The sequence below is a fragment of the Medicago truncatula genome, chromosome 1 (assembly GCF_003473485.1).
Source record: "Medicago truncatula cultivar Jemalong A17 chromosome 1, MtrunA17r5.0-ANR, whole genome shotgun sequence".
Lineage (NCBI taxonomy): Eukaryota > Viridiplantae > Streptophyta > Magnoliopsida > Fabales > Fabaceae > Medicago > Medicago truncatula.
Genome location: NC_053042.1, coordinates 41,945,506 through 41,963,950, shown reverse-complemented (window position 1 = coordinate 41,963,950; position 18,445 = coordinate 41,945,506). Strand labels below are relative to the sequence as shown.

Below are 18,445 nucleotides of genomic sequence, written 5' to 3'. Positions count from 1 at the left end.
TAGTGATGTGCATGTGTTGGATTGTGTGTAATGCCCTAAACTATGTGTTTCTATTCTTGGCACCCTTGTGCCTTATTCCTTGACCTACACTTTTATTATATTGTTATTATAGGTTGACTTCAAAAAAACTAAATGTTATGCAGATGGATCGAATTTTAATGTTTCAATGTCTTAAATACACAATTTTTAAGATAAAATTTTCACCATAAACTTATAAAAAAGTTCTGTAGAGATATATGTTAGCATATTCTTTTCTATAATCATCTTAATGCTAATAATTAATAAAATTGTGGAATACACCAACATTTTTTAATCAAACTATTCGGTATAGTTTTTTCTTTTCTTCTAAGAGGACAATTATTCAATATAGTTGTATGGTGCAACTGTGCAAGCATGTCTAGATTTTACAAGTGAAAATATTTATTTTTTTAAAGCAAAAGATGGGATGAAGAGAGGTCTCGTGCTGTAACACCCTAATCATATAATAAGCAAAAGTACAAAAAGAGGGGGACATAAGTCAAAACCCTCAAGGAAAGAAAATTAAAGAAAAGAGAAAAATCAAAGCTTTAATTGGACACTTTTGGGAGCACCTACCCTGAGCCTAGTAGTGTAGCTCCTTTTGTTAGCTTTAGCCTGCGAGTTCTGCTTGTTCTTCTTTTTCTTATGAACTATCGGTTGAAATGGTTAATTATCAACAAGTTTTGACTCCCCCTAAAAAAAAAAAGAAGTTTTGACTCCATTAGTTTAACACCTTCATCATTATGAGCCATATTAACCCATGATTCCCTCAGAACTTCTATATCACACTGGACCACATCAGGAATTGCTGAAACTACAAGTTGTTGGTCAATGTTCGCCGAAGGGGGTGAATATGTTATAGCTTCGTCACGATGGTCCTCACGAAAGAGAGTGTCGACTGATTCAGAATCATATTACTCATGCTTATTCAAAAGGATTGTTATTTTAGGATTTGGATCCATTATTCATTCAATGGAAGCTATTGTTGAGTATTCTCCAGATAAAAGTCAAAATATGGTTTTTATGGGTGATTTAACAAAACATACGCCAATTACAAAAACCGCTTTTACACTTTCTGTTTGTGGTTTTCCACCATTTGCTTGTTTTTGGTCCAAGGATGAGAATCTCGTACATCGTTGGTTCGGTATTTCTACAGTTGTTCCTACATATATTAGGTTTTACACACAACAATGTTTTGTCGCGCATGCTTTCAAAAAGAAACTTTGTTTATGCTTTCAGGTTGTGTGATTGGCCTGTGTTTGGGCCATTTAGAAAGAACGTAATTTAAGAATTTTAAACAACAAATTCTCGAACTACGATCAACTTTTGGATTGTATTAAGCTTCATTTGTAGTGATGGCTAAAGGCAAATAACCGGATTTTACTTTTGATATTCACTTTTGGTGTGCATAGGTACACCAAAACTTTGTAATTGTGGTTCTTACTTCTGTCATCTTTAATATTTTGACTCTTTGTATTTTATTTTTTGCTTTTAAACACATCTTGTACGTAATGAGGATGATTTTTAATATATTTTACTTTTGAGTTCTTAAAAAAAAAATTATGGATAATGCTCCTTATTACGAACACTGAAAAATGAAACACATGAAATGATATGGGCAGTTGAATTTCTCAATCACCTGGCCATGATTTCCATCAAGACTTATAAGTTTTGTATTTTTTTAAACACCACAAGTTATATTCTTGCTATTTTGCGTCATTTGTTTCGTACAATTTTTAGCAAGACTCTTGGGCGTGTTTGGTTTGCAAAACATTAAGTACTGGACATAACAGTACAAGACAGAACAGTACAACATAAGGCAGAACAGCACAGGACAAATTTTTATGGCATTGAATAATATTTTGCTTTATGCAATTTTTGGGGAACGAAATGCTATTTTGGATTTTTAGACAACTTGTACTTGGGACAAAAAGTTGTGATGTGGTTTAGTGAAGGACAAAAATATGAGTTTTTGTCATGTCCATTGCATCCATTTTATCCTGTACTTGAAACTGTTTTATAAATCAAACACAGGACAACTGAAGTTGTTTTGTCCTATCCTTCATTATGAAAAATATCTGATTACAAAATACTTAACAAAATTACATTAATCTGCATATATATTTGCACCACTTAAAAAATAAAAATTAACATTCAACTATAAAAAAAATACTTAAAAGTGAATATATATGCTGAATGAATCTTTCTTTTTTAAATATTTTTTTTTATACTGTATAAAAAAAATACTTAAAAAAGAAAGATTCATTCGGCATATATATTCCCTTTTACTATGCACCATCCGTTGCCTATTTTTTGCTTTGATTGTAATATGTTGAAGTTTCATCCTTTGTTGTTTCCTTGGGTACGGTTTGGATTTTTACTACTTTGCAATCTGTCTTATTTGCGTTAATATTGTAGGATAAGCAAAATATTTTTTGTCTATGATCATAAATTATTGTTTCTTGGTGATTCATAATAAAACCAAACACCACAAATTGAGAAGATTTTACCCGTTTTAAATAAAGGAAATTTTAGAAAAATGTTAATGAGAGAGATCGTTTGGCAAACACTATGCTTTTGTTTTTAATAAGTGATATATATTGTTTTCCTTTCTAGTTTTAACTACTGATTATTGTGGTCAAAGAGTTAATTAGTGACTTAATTTGTGCAATTAAATTTGAATATTTTCCTTCCACGATATAATGACTTTATAATTGAGAGTGAGCTACTTACATATTGGTTATTGTGATTCAGAACTTAGGCATGGGGTTTCAAATTTTGGTATTGACATATTTTCTAGTGGCTTTGGCTGTTATTCAACACGTTGGTGCTAACATTGATGCTGGTTTCGTTCAAAGAAAAGGAACACATTTTATTCTCAATGGGAAGACACACTATGTGAATGGATTCAATTCCTATTGGTTAACAACCATGGCATCTGATCCATCTACAAGTTCTAAGGTCACTTCCACTTTTCAACAAGCTTCTCAACATGGTTTAAATGTAGGAAGAACATGGGCTTTCAATGATGGAGGTTATAAAGCTCTTCAAATCTCTCCTGGTTCTTATGATGAAAATGTTTTCAAGGTAATTTTTTTTTTTAGAACTTGCTCTATTTTTTTGACAAAATTTTTGAAAATGTGTAGTCATTCCACTATATGTTTTTCATCATTTTCTATTTTACTCACTGGATTTAATTTTCGTTGAATACTTACATTTGTACATAGGCATTGGATTTTGTGATATCAGAGGCAAGCAAATATGGAGTGAAACTTATACTTAGCTTGGTGAATAATTGGAATGATTTTGGAGGCAAGAACAAATATGTGCAGTGGGCAAAAGAACGTGGTCAAAATATCAAAAACGATGATGACTTCTTTACACACCCCGTTGTTAAGCAATACTACAAAAATCATGTTAAGGTATCAAAATTCTTTCAAATTATATCTTGAATTAGCACTGTAAATATATATATAGCGATTGTTAATATACAAAATTCATGTTAAGGTACCATAATTCTTTAATTCTGTAAATCTTGAATTAGTTCTATAAATTTGTACTGGCAATTTACTTTTCGTGGAAATACAACAAAATTAAACCAATGGGAATTATTTTTTACACATTTAGTTTACTGGATTGTTAAAAATAATTTTATATACGGTCGTATTTTCATGTATGTAACCCAAAAAGATTGGTAGCATTATTCTTTTGATTCATGGTTGATTACAGGCTGTGCTGACAAGAAAGAACACCATTAGTGGAGTGTTATACAAGGATGACCCAACTATTTTTGCTTGGGAGCTTATGAATGAGCCCCGTTACGTAAATGACTCTGGAAAATCAATTCAGGTCCTTTTAATTTCCTTCCTTTTTGTTTGCTACATATACCCTTAAAAAAATAAGACATTACGGTATGTAGAGGTCGGAGTTTAAACTCTAAATTTTTCACTTATTCATTTTAATTAGTGAATTTTTAGACTTTAAACTACTTGATAATGTTTAATCATTCTTGTTTATTCGATAATCTTAAGTATTTACATCTCTCACCACCATTCATTGCATTGAAATGAAGTTGTTATGAGTTTATGACACATGCTTTTGATTAATTTATTGTAGAATTGGGTTAGTGAGATGGCTCCCTACGTCAAATCCATTGATAGCAATCATATGTTGGAAATAGGGCTTGAAGGGTTCTACAGTGAAACAATGCTACAAAAGAAGCAGTTCAATCCCAATACTGCTCAAGTCGGAACTGATTTTATCTCTAACAATCAAATTCCTCAAATTGATTTTGCAACCATTCATATATACCCTGATCAATGGTAAACCCTATATTTCCATCAATAGTAATATTTTTATGAACCTCACTCTTTTAATTTTTTTTATCAAATCACCAACTTTTTCTGTGAACATTGGTTAAACGTGATTTCGAAATTTAGAATCAACTTAATTTTGTAAATTAATTTGATTAGTATTTTTTTTTAGCTACAATTTATGTAATTACAAAAAAAAAAAAAAAAAAAACCTTTAATTGGATTAGTGGCTGATGCAGGATACAAGGCTCAGAAGAGACTACCCAAAATGTATTTGTTGATAAATGGATAGGAGCACACATTCAGGATTCAAATACTGTTTTAGGAAAGCCAATAATTATAGCAGAGTTTGGAAAGTCTTCAAAGTCAGCTGGATATAGCATAGATAAAAGGGACAGTTACTTTAAGAAAGTATACAATGCCATATCTACAAGTGCTATCAGTGGAGGCTCATGTGCAGGTGGAATTTTTTGGCAACTCCTGTCTCAAGGGATGGATAACATGGGAGATGGCTATGAAGTCATTTTTGAGAATAGTCTTTCAACTTCCCAAGTCATCAAACAACAATCTTTAAAAATGTCAAGTATCAGAAAGCAGAATTGAAGAAAATAATTCTCAACCTATCCATTTTCCTTTTTATTTATGGAACCAAGCCATTTTCCTATCCATAAAAATTGAGCATGATATAATATATGCAAGATTATGCATGCAGTCTTTTAAATTGATCATTTTCACATTTAAAACCTTTTAAACAAGTTCCATTGAAAAATAGGATGTGTGACATTTTAATATTGACATAACACATAATCATGTTCATTTTCTTCTCTCCCTTCACTTCTTTAAATCTAAATTCTCTTATCCAAAGACTTTTTTTCACAACAATGACTTCATTCTGAACAATATTTCAATTTAATGAACCTAAAACAATGAGTAATTTATCTCTAATATGAGACGTGATGAATAAACTTCTAAATATCGCTCATAAATCATATCTTATTTTGAAACAAAAGTTGTTATCTGCATGATCATCAAATATAACATAAAGGATGACAATGCATGTTAAGCATAAAACATAAGACCATCAATGTAAACCAAATTTAACATTTAAGACAAACAGTGTAAACTAAATTTAAGATAAAGTACTAATTTGAAGAGAAAAAAATAGTTAAGGACCAATCTGAAATAAAGATCAAACTATAAGACCTTTAACATAATATATTTTTAACAACATTATCTATGCATTCTTGAATCATCTCTACTCCTCGTGAATCGTGTTTGCCTAAGGAATAAGGTATGATGAATTATTCAAGCATATCTATCAAACCATGATATTTAGACACACAAATCCAATATCATACATATACACAATGTGCCGTATGAAATGCATCTAGATTAAGTGAAATATTTAGTATAAAAACGAAAACCATAGACACGTTGATAAAATGTTAAGTGTTCGTTGTACCAAAAAAAAAAATGTTAAGTGTTCGATGGAAAATGTGTCGTATCCATTTATGGTGATAAAAAAGATGTTAAAAGTAAGAATTTAATTACTATTATAAGGAAAAAAGGGCAAGTAAGTTTGTCATCACTTAAGAATGAAGGACGAGGGATTAACTATCTCTCACCCTAAAAACCACCAAGCAAAAAAAGTACTCCGTTCGTCCCTTAAAGAAAATTCTAGCAAAAAATCTTGGTTATTAAAAAAAAAATTGAGTAACAAATTTGTTTAAAATATATAATTTTACATATTCGTCCCTATAATTAAGACATATCATATGGGAGAGAGAGAGTATTTATATTTTTGAATAATAAATTAAATAAAAGAACATTTATAAGAAATCATTGATATGTGTGAAATTTTATGAAGTGTCTTTTTTTTTTTTTTTTTAACAAGCCAATTTTATGAAGTGTCTTATATCAAAGGGCAGAGAAAAAGTGAAAACGAGGTCTTATATAAATAGCTTCTGTGAGTCGTCTACTTTCTCAGAAGTTCGATATCCATTTCATCTCTAATCTAGAATCATTTATATCACTTTAGCAGGGGGAAATAGGGGAAAGGGTTTCATACTATTAAAATTGATCATAATTTCCTCTTGTACGATCATATCCAAGTTCTTGGGTAGAATCATCACATGACATGAAATAGATCCATCGTTCTACAGATTGATGGATTGAAGGCTAGTAATCAAAGACAGAACGATGTTATTATTCATATAATGCCTACACCTAAAGATCCTATCATAAAATCTCAATGGAATAGGAGAACAATAAGGGATATTAAACGTCCCTTAATAGTGTTACGTTGTCTAATGCCAAATGAGTCCAGCAACCACTATGCTGGAAGCAAGCAAATGTTGCTCCTCCAACTCTTATGTACTGTATGTGCCGATGTCAGAGCGAGCTTCTCAATACATACAGGGTAGAATGCAAGGTGACTGAAGTATATCATGGCTTTTGCCTATGAGTGAGCAGTCCGCTAACTAGCAAGATGCTGCCGCATTTTACAATATTGAGTGAGCATGGGGAAGGAGGGGATATATGTTACAAATTGCAACAGCAACTGTCAACTATACATTGACATAACTATCAACACTACTACATTACTTATCAATTCTAAGATTGTTACATAGATGACCAAGTTCGGGCCTTGCATCCATCCATGCAGCAAATTCCATATTGGATGGGGAGGTGCAGTAAAGGTAAGACCTGAATGTGATGAGAAAAAAATACCGCCTGCAAACAAGGTGATACATAAATGGTTGCAATTGCTGACATTAACATGAAATAAATATAAAAACCAACATTCACCCTAGATATAACTATATACAAAGGGCTGAAAGTTTTAAAAGATTAACATCTTACAAAATTTATCATTGGATTGGATGGAAACTATAACAAGCTTATCAAGCTCAAAAACTTCAGATTATGCTAACAAGTATCATAAGGCACCGAATAAGGAATCAACAATATAATGTTGGGAAATGCTAACTTGTGCCCTTCGGGGGCATAAGTTAAGAAACTAAATGTTGAAGTTTTTTCTTGGAAATTGTGCATTCAATGTCTTAAAAGTTTCAAAAGTTATCTTTTCAATATAAAATTTATTACTTAATTCTATTTTTTAAGTTCCTTAACTTGTGCCCTAAGGGCACAAGTTAACCTGACCCTAAAATGTTTTATTGAAATCAAAAGATTAAAAGCTGTACTTCTCAAAAAAAACATTTTCAATTCCTTAACTAATTCCTACAAGGTAATTATTAGCTAGACTATTCCTATTTAAATGTTCAAAGATATTCATGAATCCAACATTGTTTAAATGTGGTAAAATTAGCATATTTATACTTCTTCAAGAAGCTATTATATTAGTCATTTCATGATATATTCTTGTGGAATTTATCTAGAATTCTGTTTAAAATAATGTAATAGTTGTATAAATTCTAACAGCACTACTGATAGACTTAAAAAAACACTACCTTTGATTAATCCCCACCCCATTTATAAATAGCAAACACCCATTCTCCACGTGACAATTAAGGGCTGAATAAGAAAAGTAAAAATACAACTGGAAAACAAGAGTGGTTCAGTAGAATGCGAAGAATACCTCAAAGCCTTGACACCCATGTCCATAAGATGCGCACGTTCCTCATCATCACCATCAGTAAACTTCTCAAATTCTTTACAATAATAAAGAATATCATCTCGTAGATGCCCTGCACCTGCACATCTGTTGAACAAAGAAAATTTCAGTACCTCTAATAAAAATAAAATTATGCTATGTTGCCATATCAAATTTTCCTCGGTAAACTGATGCACAATTTACTAATTTCATAACAACCAAAGAATAATTACAAAAGGTAAAGAAGTAGGCCACTGACATCCACTTTGATAATGATCATGTTTGTCAAAGTTAAATGTTATTTAGTTAGCGAAGCTTTATAATCGAACTTTGGTTGATAACCTGTCAATAACAATGGCAACAACTGCATTTTTTGGGCATTAAGAATACTATTAATTCCAACAATGTATTTCTACATCCGAAAGTCTTCAAATTGTGGTTGGGCCTAACACAACCCCACAAAACTGGCTTGTGAGGTGAGGATTGCCCCAATTATAAACACATTGTCAGGCCATCTCCCATCCGATGTGGGACTCTTAACAGAAAGAATATAACACTGTATAAATTCGATAATAAACATGTTTATTTAAGTTAATATCACATAATTAGAAAAGTTTTATGATCAAACTTTGGATTATAACCTGTCAATAACAATGTCAACATCTGCTTTGCTTTGGGGACCATGTATGAGGACTCTTGTAAGGCTCAATATGTCACGATAGTCACCCATCTTGAGTGCTGCTTCATTAGAAGCTCGAGAGGGAAAGTTCTCTTCAGTCACTACATATTGCTGAGGACTAAGCAACGGCTGCGGGACTTTGGATGCAAAGTTTGCTTCTGCACCGAGTCTAATACAGATAATGGCCATTGCATATGCAACTCCACCAAAACCAGTGTGTGATACAAAAAGATAATTCTCCGCAGAGCTACAAACAGCAAGGATTTAGAAGTATATTATTATATTTAAAGAATTGTTTCGAAAGATTAAATAATGAATATACTGTTTCTAAACAGAACGTAAACAGATGCCCATTGAATGTGTCAAGAACAATGTTACTATTGCATCTAATGTCCCTAACCCACCAGGTAGAACCATAAATTTCTGTTTATGGATAATCCAAACCATTACAAGAATGGCAACGAGTTCACCTTTGGAGGGAAAGCAAGATCGCTAAATTATTCACAACCATACATTGATTAATGTATCTATAGATACACAGTCAGCATAGAAATAAAATCAATACCATAGGAATACTTACTCATCTTTACAGCACTGTATTGCATCAACATCAGAGGCCAAAGCATCTCTCTCCCTCGTTAACGGTATCCTCCGATAGACAATATCATATCCCTCATCCTTTAGAGCAGAATAAACTTCTACAGTTGTTTTCACATCTTCTGCCAAAATGTTTTCCCAGTATCCGACAACATTAGATTGGTTTGTTGAAGGGTTATATTCTTCACGGTGAAGAGGCATCAGCCCACCAGACTGTCTAATTTCAGCTATTATATCTTCTTTCAACCTTGCTTCCATGTGTTCCACCTGCATTGCAGTTGCCATTAGTTGTATAACAATGTATTTTGTGACATGTTTGGTAGATACATAATAGTACAAGATGACACACCACAGGACCAGTGATTCCCACATGCTTGAGCGTATCATAGGGTTTGTTTAACTCCCTCAGGACAAAGGGAGTACCCTTGATGTAGACAACTGCTTCCTCTCTCAGATCAGTCAAAATTACTTTTGGAGCAGCTGAGGCTTTTGCTTTAGGATTAGCACCCAGATATTTTAGCATCTCCTTGGCCCCAGAGATGGTTGGAGTTGCCATGGAATACACGGAGTATTCATCAACCTTGGAAAAAAAACATTCAGACATAATATAATTTCCCAAAATCATCATACCAGAATATATATATTTCATATATTATATTCTTCACGTATTGCGAATAAGAAAAATATGAAGCATGCACATCCAAGCACACACACAAAGAACAAATCATAGAAAAATTGGAATAACAATTTTATATTATGTTTTTTTGAAAAGCCCTACCACATCAAAACCTCAAGGCTACCTGTTGTTAGCATATCCTGATTACATTTAACATTTGGCTTCCTCACTGATTTTCAAATGTTAATAGTTAATTTCTTTAAACACAATTAGCCATAGTACAATATTGAAAAACTAAAATAAAAATGTAAGGAAACCTCCAATCGGTAAGGGTGTATATAAGAGAGAAATTATAGGGAATCACAGACCAGGTGGGCAAGAGAATCAACATGACTGAGGTTTATGTATAATAGTAAGAAAGTGAATGAACAAACATACAAACAATATAAGCTATGAAGCACGGATACGGACACGGACACCGGACACGAACACTGACACGTCGACACAGCTAATAATTTGAAAAAATCACATAATTCAATGTAATTACAAGTGTCGGTGTCGGACACGACACATGTTCAACACCAGGACACGCCTAATCCGAGGAGTATTCGTGCTTCATAGAATATAAGTATATAACAATGTTGCAACTTTTCGATTGAAAGAGGAAATAAATAGTTATGAGAGATACAAATTTATGAATATGAATTTACATTTACAATGATAAAATTAAACATATAATTGCTTCAATCCAATTTTGACTAATTCTTTGCTGTTCCCGATCCACTACCGCTAAAGACTGATAAACAGGCTAGATTCGACTGGTTAATAAGGCAAATTTTAGAGTTTAAAAAAAATGAAACCAGCTTTTGGACAGATATCCCTTATCTATTGCACATACTAAACCGAATTTTTTGTTGCATCACTGTAAAGTTACCACAAATGAATGAACATGTAGGTTACCATTGGATCAAAAAATTTGACTAGTTATTTAATGTAGCAGTTTCATCATTCATGTGCAACTGTACCTTGAAAACATGTGGTGCGCCATGTATTTGTATGTGGCTGGAAGTTCTCTGACCAGGAAAGAAATACATTTTTAGTATAGAACCTTTTCCGAGAACTGAACCACTCCGGGCCTTAACAAATGCCTCCATCACTGCATCTCCATGTTGAGACTCTTGTGGTGCTCTCAACTTTTCCTACAATTGAAGTTGGCAATTGGTGTAAGCTTAATATTATTTCAAGCCTTGGAGTGGGGGGAAAATAACTAAGTAGAAAAAAGATTTACAGGGACAGTGAAAAATCTCCCCGGTCTCAATCTTATGCTCCATTTCATAGCTTGCACCTCTGGTCTTTGATGCAACCAATTCTTAAATGACACTTTGGATTCTCCTTCTCCACAAAACCCATCAAACGCTTCACTTCCAAGATATGCTGCAAAAGCAATAAGACGGAAATACCGTTCCAAGTACTCAGCTCCACGATTTAATGCCACCCTCCTTACCCTTGGCTCAACATGTTGTTGATTGAATACTTTTCTATATTCTAGAACAGCTTGGCGAATGTTTTGAAGAGCAGAACATCTATCAATAATACCATCTAAGGCCTCCCGGCACTCCACCCCATTATCAAAAAATGCGGTTATCTTCCATAACAAGAGGATGTCATTTATACCAAAAACATGCTTTTGTTTCTCATCTGTCTTTATTTGCAAGTTATTGGGGGCAGTGACATAACCCCCAACTTCATCTCCACTTGAGGAACCGCCGTCCACTTCTTCCTGGGTTACATTATCTCCCAGTATTTTAATAGGCCTCCCAGAATCAATTCGAAGTTTCACAAGGCAAGCAATGACAGTACCTGTGGTTGTTCTGCCTCTACCCATCTGAAATATGAATGAGGCGTTAGCAGAAAGAGATGAAAAGGAAAATAAGAGACGAAAGAAGAGAAAAGCCAATACACAAATATAGAAATATATCCGTAAAGAATAAAACAGAAGAGATGAAGGATTAAGAAACTACCTGACAATTAAAAACAAAAGCAGTGTTTTTTGTAGCAGAAGCAATATTAAAAGCCATTGTGTCAAAATCAGAACTTTTAGGAGCTTTTCCATCAGTGATAGGCACACGTGCATACTTTATGGGAAATCCATCAGCCTCCAGACTTTTAAAAACTTCAAGTGGGGTTTGAATTACATCAGAGGTTACTTGCTCCCAAGCATCATATATCTGCCCATCGTCTGTTTCATGAATAACCATTATGGCATTGTCATACTGCTCAGCTTCCCTTAGGATATCTTCTTTTAACCGGGCTTCCATTTTCTCCACCCTTTCACGGCCAATTCCCTACAAGCCAAATTCACACAATTGGAATAAAAATTTCAAGCTGTCATAAAATTCAGAAAGGCATCAAATGGGTACGAAAATTAAGGAAAAACCATACATCCAAACCATGGATTATAGGTTTTGAAGTTTTATCTAACATAAAATATTATCACAGAGTGATATGGTCCTGTACTCACTACAAGGCAAAGAGACTTAGAAGATAGTATTGTAACGACACAATCACGTCTTTGGTAGAAAGACCATCTTAGAATTTGAGATGGGTGTAACTCCTACTTACTAAACCGACTTGTAAGGTGAGTACTACCCACCACTTATAAACACAAATTCAGAGCATATATCATTCAACGTGAGACTCTAAAAACACACTCCTCACGCCCAGAACTGAACATTTGAAATGTGGCCCGAGAGCGGTGGCATAACAAATCTTGGATAGACTCTGAAACCATCTTAGAATTTGGGTTTGTCCTAAATCACCCTTACAAAACCGGTTTGTAAGGTGAGAAATACTCACTACTTATAAACACATATTCAAGCCATATCTCATTCAGCGTGAGACTAATAACTCACCAAAATCTAAACAACAGCACAGTAAAGACTAAACACACACAATCTTCATGCCAATGCCATTCTTTTCAAGACCAACGATACCCATTAAATTACGCTACTTATCTATATACACTATTTCCCAATTAAACTATTACCTTCTTTTAGACAATGATACCTTTTATTCTAACATTACAACTAGAACAGTAGTGACACCCTAATGACATACTACAAGAAAACCTGTGAAGGATGATTGGAGATATATGAAGCACGGGTAGGGACATGGACACGACACGGACACGACGACACTGCTAATAATTTGAGTAAATCACATAAGTCAGTGTAATCATATGTGTCGGTGTCGGACATCGATGTGTGACCGACACCGGGACACGCCTAATTTGAGGAGTGTACATGCTTCATAGTTGGTGATATATGAACCAGTGGATTGCAAACCAGATGAAAAAAACTGTTCTGAATTCAATACCTACTTAGCAATATCCCTTTCTTAACTTAAAAAGTTTATTCAAGAGATACAGTAATTTTTACCGTGTATTCCCGCATGTTTTTGTACGGTCTTTCAACTTCACGGAGAACAAATGGTTTCCCGTTGATGTAAATAACAGGTTCTTCTCTCATATTATGCCAAAGTACTGGGCGTCCACCTTTGGAGCTACCAATCCTACGAAGGACAGACCGAATACCATCAATGGTAGGATTTGCGACTCCGTAAACTGGAAAGCCAGGAACTTCTCTGAAATTAGGTGCCCCCTCCACTCTTTCAGGCAATCTTGGATTTTGACATCCCGGGCAATGATCACTTTTCAAAACAGTTTGACTGCCAAGAACCTCACCATTTCTCAAGGCAGCAACCACGCCCATCTCAGAAGGGCGGTCATCAGTAGATTCAGCTATCTTCTTTAGAGATGGTTTCAAACCGGAATATCCAAGTGCACCCATAGGGTCTCTCCTCAGCAACCTGCGAATAATGCTGTAGAGCTCTGGCCTAGCTCTCATCCAGTCAGCAAAACTAGTATGACTCGCAGCAGACCTAGCTTGGAGTGCAGCCATTTCTGAATGTATGTATACAGTAAAACATATCAAAAAGTAGTATCTCTCCAAGTACTCCACAAAAAAAGAAAGTGATGCCTCCCTTTTCATCTCATCTGGTTGCCGCAAAATACTATTACGATAAGTGGCAATTGCTTCGCGTAAGTTCTGGAACAAAAGAAAACAAGGATTAAATGGTGCATCTTCAGTTGCTATATAAAAATCAAACTTCCACGTACAAGGAAAAGAAATTTGCAACATCAAAAAGGAAGTCTAAACAACCAAGGAGTTTTCTTTCTTCTTTTTTTTGTTCTTGCGAGGTATCCCAACACCCTTAAGGTGTGAGACTAATCCTCACTCGGGGTACCGAGGCTGCCCCTCTTTAAAAGTGCTTCCTTGGGGGGATTTAAACAGATACCTGCATTGATGCACACTTGTCAATGACTTTGTCAACTTGTCTTTTCCCGTCAACACCACCCTGGAAGCAAGTAAACTAATTAGGACAAATAAAACATATTTTGTGCCATATAAAAGAAATATCAAAGTTTATACTAATACCTCTAGCACACGAATCAAGCTTCTTATGACTGTATATTCTCCCCTTCGAATTGCCTCCTCGGAGTTAGGCATATGGTCTGGGACATTAGTCAGACATTGAGAAACTGTACCAACTGAGTTGCTTCTGGGAATCCCTATAATTTTTTTTATAAATCACTAAATCAGCAATATATTGAAGAAAAACCAGAAACATGGGGTGACAAAGACCAAACCCATGTCAAAGGACAACAAGAAAGCTTAAAAAAGTCTAAAACTATAAGGATCAAGTTTGCAATGACTAAAATTTCACTAATGAAAATAGGAATTAAATCCCATCAAGTGAAGCCTGAACGGCTAAACCAAAGAGAAGCAAGCTTTTCAGCACAACAATATCTAACTCAAGAAGCAGAGTTGTCTAGAAGATAAATTCAAACATTCTGTTAATCAATATTCAACTGGTAACCCCATGGTCTAAACTGGATAATGGAGTGAAAATAAATATATTGAAATTATTAAAGTTCAGTATCATTCAGCATAAGCTCAAGGATCATACTAATTAAACAGTGGTTATTCAACCTAGTAATCCCACTTTTTTGGAACTTATGTATTGTGTATGCATGGGTAAGAACTAAGAATTGTAAACAAGTAGTCCTAACTTATCATTCCAATGGGTATGTTGGGTTTTTTCTGACTTTCATAATAGGTAGGTGCACTCTGGTTATATGTTAGACTTGTTCATACATACGCTAGAAGATTGTGATCATTAGCTAGACATAGACCCTATAACCTAGAGGTAATATGAAAAAGAAATACACCCTTTAGAGAAGACCTAAAAGGCTGTATTTCCATAATTGTACATTTCTACAAGAAGCTAGAGAAACAATCAGCTGACCTTTCTACTAAACTACTAATAAAATCACAACCCAGGTAGACATGCCAAATACAGAAAGGAGAGACAGACTGGCCAATGTCTCCTTCACAAATAAAATTAAAATTGCTACACAAACTGAAAAAGCTATAGACATTTATTTCAACCAAATACTGGAATGCTAGGTCATATCTATCGCATTGGTGTAGTAAAGCGCATCTTAATTATTATTTTTTTAAATCATTAAACAGGGACTGATAAACTTAACATCAAACATTGAAGAGCAAGAACAATAAATCCTTTGCATGAGTTCAAATTGAAGAACGAACAAGGACATGTATAATATAAAATGAACAAATGGAATAAAGGAAGTCTATATAGATAAAATTCAAATTAAATACGCACCGGAAGCTCCAATTCGATTCAGGTAAATCAAAGTCGCAATGACCATTCCAGTTGTAGTTCGTCCACGCCCCATTTGACAATTAAAAATTATCTCTGTATTTACATCAGCTTGTGAAATTTTATGAACCTAAAATGAACATGAAGGGTATCTAAGATGTAAAGTCAATAGTTTCAGGAAACTTTATGAGTTTTCTATGAATGATAACTTCTGTGATGTACCAAATAAAATCTAAAATACATTTTAACATTTCGGCAATGTTCATCAGAAGATCACTGACAAGAAAATAAAGAGTGACACTAGCATAATGAATCATTCAACCACCCGATAAGATCCAGAGAATATATATCAAGATAGTAACACTAAAAATGGTAAAGAATAAAAAATAGAATGAAATCAGGATCAAGCACATTTATCTAGCAAAGATATTTCATTTAGAAGCTTTTAATCAAAGAGATATTTAAAACTAACAAACTTACCAAAATATCAAAATCCTGTTCCTTTGGAGATTTTTCATCAGTTACTGGAACACGTTCATAATCAACCAGATATCCTTCCACTTGCAATTCCTGGTACACCTACAGCCAAGAAAACAACTTTGCTGCATTTTGTTCAGAAAACTGGCTGAATAGCCTCACACACCCACTCCAGACAAGTTTCACCCATACCTCTAGTGGTGTCTTCACAGAATTACATGACACTGATTCCCATTGGTCCACCATCTGACCGTCTGGCAGTTCATCAGTCACAAGAATCTTATTTCCATACCTTGCAGCTTCATTCAGAATATCTTCTTTCAAACGAGCTTCCATTTGTTCAACTCTTTCCCTATTAATTCCCTATTTATTAAGTACAAAATGCAAAATAATTTAAAACTCAAACAAATTTCAGTTGAAATATTAACAAGCTCAATGCAACCCAAATGCATTAATCCAACAGGATCAAGGATTCAAGCGTCATATTAGGTTGACAGCCACCCTGGAACCAAAACTTACCTCCACAAAATCACAGGGCTTAAACAGGAAAGAATATACCAAATTAAAGCGACAAGAATTCAACAATAACATACCGTATACTCAAGGTTAGAGAATGGTCTCTCCACATCACGCAAAACAAAGGGGCGCCCATTAATGTACACGACCTGATTTCGAGAGAGTGAAAATTAAGAAGAGATGCAGTGAGGAATTTTACTGGAGCATCAATCATCATATTCAGAGCTAGAATGAAAACACACATGCATTTTTGGAAGAGCATTTTACCAAAGTGATTTTGAATGAGCTCGATTTTGTAGAATTGATTTGGTTGAAATTAAGTTTGCATTCAAGTTATTAAGTTTGAAGTATAAGAATTGATACGGAAGTTATAACAAGTTTTTCAACCTGATGCAATAGCATGTTATCACTTCGAATCAAACCAAAGTTCGGAGTCAAAGTCAATTTTTATTCGCATGAAAGAGAGTATGTCAATAGGACAAATTCCGCATTTAACAAGAGTTAAAATCAATTTTGATATTCTCTCTGTGGCAAATCCAACGACATAATTTCAATAAGACACTTGGCTACAAATACATTACTGAATTACACAGAAAATTTCAATTCATTTACATAGCACACATATTTAATTGCTAATTACATAGAGAATTTCAATTCATTTACATAGCGTTATATATTTATATGCTAATTAGAGTAACAATATCAATTTATTTACATAACATATAGTATTTAAAACCTAAGAATTAAAGCTGAAAACCATAAAATGACATGGAAATGAATATGTTATCAAAAAATTAAGCACATAAAGCATAAGAGAATTTCAAATTCAAATTCAATTAATATACCGGTTCTTCACGAAGACTAATCCAAAGAACATGAACTTTATTCTCGCCTTCAATTTCAGCACCAATGTGCTTAAGAACATTTCTGATTCCATCAATTGTTGGAATCGCAACACCGTGAACATGCAACTTGTCAGCCTAATAATCAACAAATGCGATAATCGTTAAAACAAAATCCATTAACAAAAAAAAAAAAAAAAAAAAAAAAGCGAAAGTGATAAAATCTGTGTGATGAAGATGAACCTGACGATAATTGGGAGCTCCTTCAATATTCGGACGCAATCGTTTGTTCTGGCAACCAGGGAAATGGTCGCTCTTAAGAATTGTTTTCTTTCCGAGAACGGATCCTCCTCGTAGCTTCATTACTTCTTCTGGTTCTTTCGGAATCGACATCTTCGATTCCGTTTCTGATTCCGATTATGATTCCGATGAGTTTCACGGTTGAAGAACTTGAAATAGTTTGTTATTGTTATTGTTGTTCAGTTCTGTTATCTCTTACAAGTTTGCTTATTCGTTCTTCCTCTTCTTTTACAGTTCTTAGAACGATTCTGTTCAGATTACCTTCCAATTTTTTTGTCCTCTTGTGAAATGTGATTTTTATTTTTATTTTTTATTGATTCCTATTCGTTGTCGAAAATTTCCATTCTTATTGGACCCTTCGGAATAATATAATTCACGTTATTTTTTGAAGTCTTTTCTTATTAATAATTTTATTATTATTGGACCCTTCAAACACAAAGATATATTACAATAATATACTCCGCATAATTCTATATTCCTTCTATTATTCCATTTCTGATACTCGGCACAAAACCAAATTTGAATGCCCTTCTCTTTCTTTGTTTAGTAAAAGCAAATTTTGAATACGATTTGGATAATGAAAGTTTTTTTAGTCGAATGGATAATGAGTGTTTAGATTTTCAATTACTACTTTTTTTTAAAAAAAATCAAATGTAAAATATTAGTATCTATTTATATTTTTCAAAGCTCCGTCAGATATAATCTCTTCCATTAACTCTACTTTGAAAA

At 33.8% G+C, this 18,445-nt stretch overlaps 2 protein-coding genes across 5 annotated transcripts; one reads left to right on the top strand and one right to left on the bottom strand.

Moving 5' to 3' along the window:
• Positions 1-2,772: 2,772 nt before the first annotated feature.
• Positions 2,773-4,987, top strand: LOC11410163 (mannan endo-1,4-beta-mannosidase 4). The gene is made up of 5 exons (XM_003591240.3): positions 2,773-3,105; positions 3,246-3,440; positions 3,748-3,867; positions 4,135-4,340; positions 4,571-4,987. Exons 1-5 carry the CDS (start codon positions 2,782-2,784, stop codon positions 4,932-4,934), a joined length of 1,209 nt encoding a protein of 402 aa, XP_003591288.1. The 5' UTR covers positions 2,773-2,781; the 3' UTR covers positions 4,935-4,987.
• A 1,399-nt stretch (positions 4,988-6,386) lies between these two features.
• On the bottom strand, positions 6,387-17,997 carry LOC11412420 (paladin). 4 transcript variants are annotated; one of them, XM_003591239.4, is made up of 17 exons: positions 17,660-17,995; positions 17,420-17,554; positions 16,652-16,723; positions 16,251-16,421; positions 16,062-16,160; positions 15,585-15,711; positions 14,333-14,466; positions 14,193-14,252; positions 13,274-13,942; positions 11,858-12,181; positions 11,125-11,721; positions 10,862-11,035; positions 9,570-9,800; positions 9,204-9,487; positions 8,586-8,870; positions 7,930-8,052; positions 6,387-7,064 (listed from the first exon to the last, which is right to left on the bottom strand). In XM_003591239.4, exons 1-17 carry the CDS (start codon positions 17,807-17,809, stop codon positions 6,932-6,934), a joined length of 3,768 nt encoding a protein of 1,255 aa, XP_003591287.2. In that variant the 5' UTR covers positions 17,810-17,995; the 3' UTR covers positions 6,387-6,931. The 4 variants fall into 4 exon arrangements, with proteins under 4 accessions (XP_003591287.2, XP_039685652.1, XP_039685656.1 ...); XM_039829718.1 differs by having other exon boundaries at positions 15,585-15,677; positions 17,660-17,993; XM_039829715.1 differs by lacking the exons at positions 6,387-7,064; positions 7,930-8,052 and having other exon boundaries at positions 8,649-8,862; positions 17,660-17,997.
• Positions 17,998-18,445: the final 448 nt, after the last annotated feature.

Bases quoted from the DNA above. Each gene is read 5' to 3' on its own strand.
- LOC11410163 (XM_003591240.3), top strand. From the start codon at position 2,782: ATGGGGTTTCAAATTTTGGTATTGACATATTTTCTAGTGGCTTTGGCT. The intron at 3,106-3,245 runs GTAATTTTTTTT...ATTTGTACATAG, and splicing joins ATGATGAAAATGTTTTCAAG to GCATTGGATTTTGTGATATC. The intron at 4,341-4,570 runs GTAAACCCTATA...TGGCTGATGCAG, and splicing joins CATATATACCCTGATCAATG to GATACAAGGCTCAGAAGAGA.
- LOC11412420 (XM_003591239.4), bottom strand. From the start codon at position 17,809: ATGTCGATTCCGAAAGAACCAGAAGAAGTAATGAAGCTACGAGGAGGA. The intron at 14,467-15,584 runs GTGCGTATTTAA...AAAAAATTATAG, and splicing joins GAATCGAATTGGAGCTTCCG to GGATTCCCAGAAGCAACTCA. The intron at 13,943-14,192 runs GTATCTGTTTAA...CTTTTGTTCCAG, and splicing joins ACAAGTGTGCATCAATGCAG to AACTTACGCGAAGCAATTGC.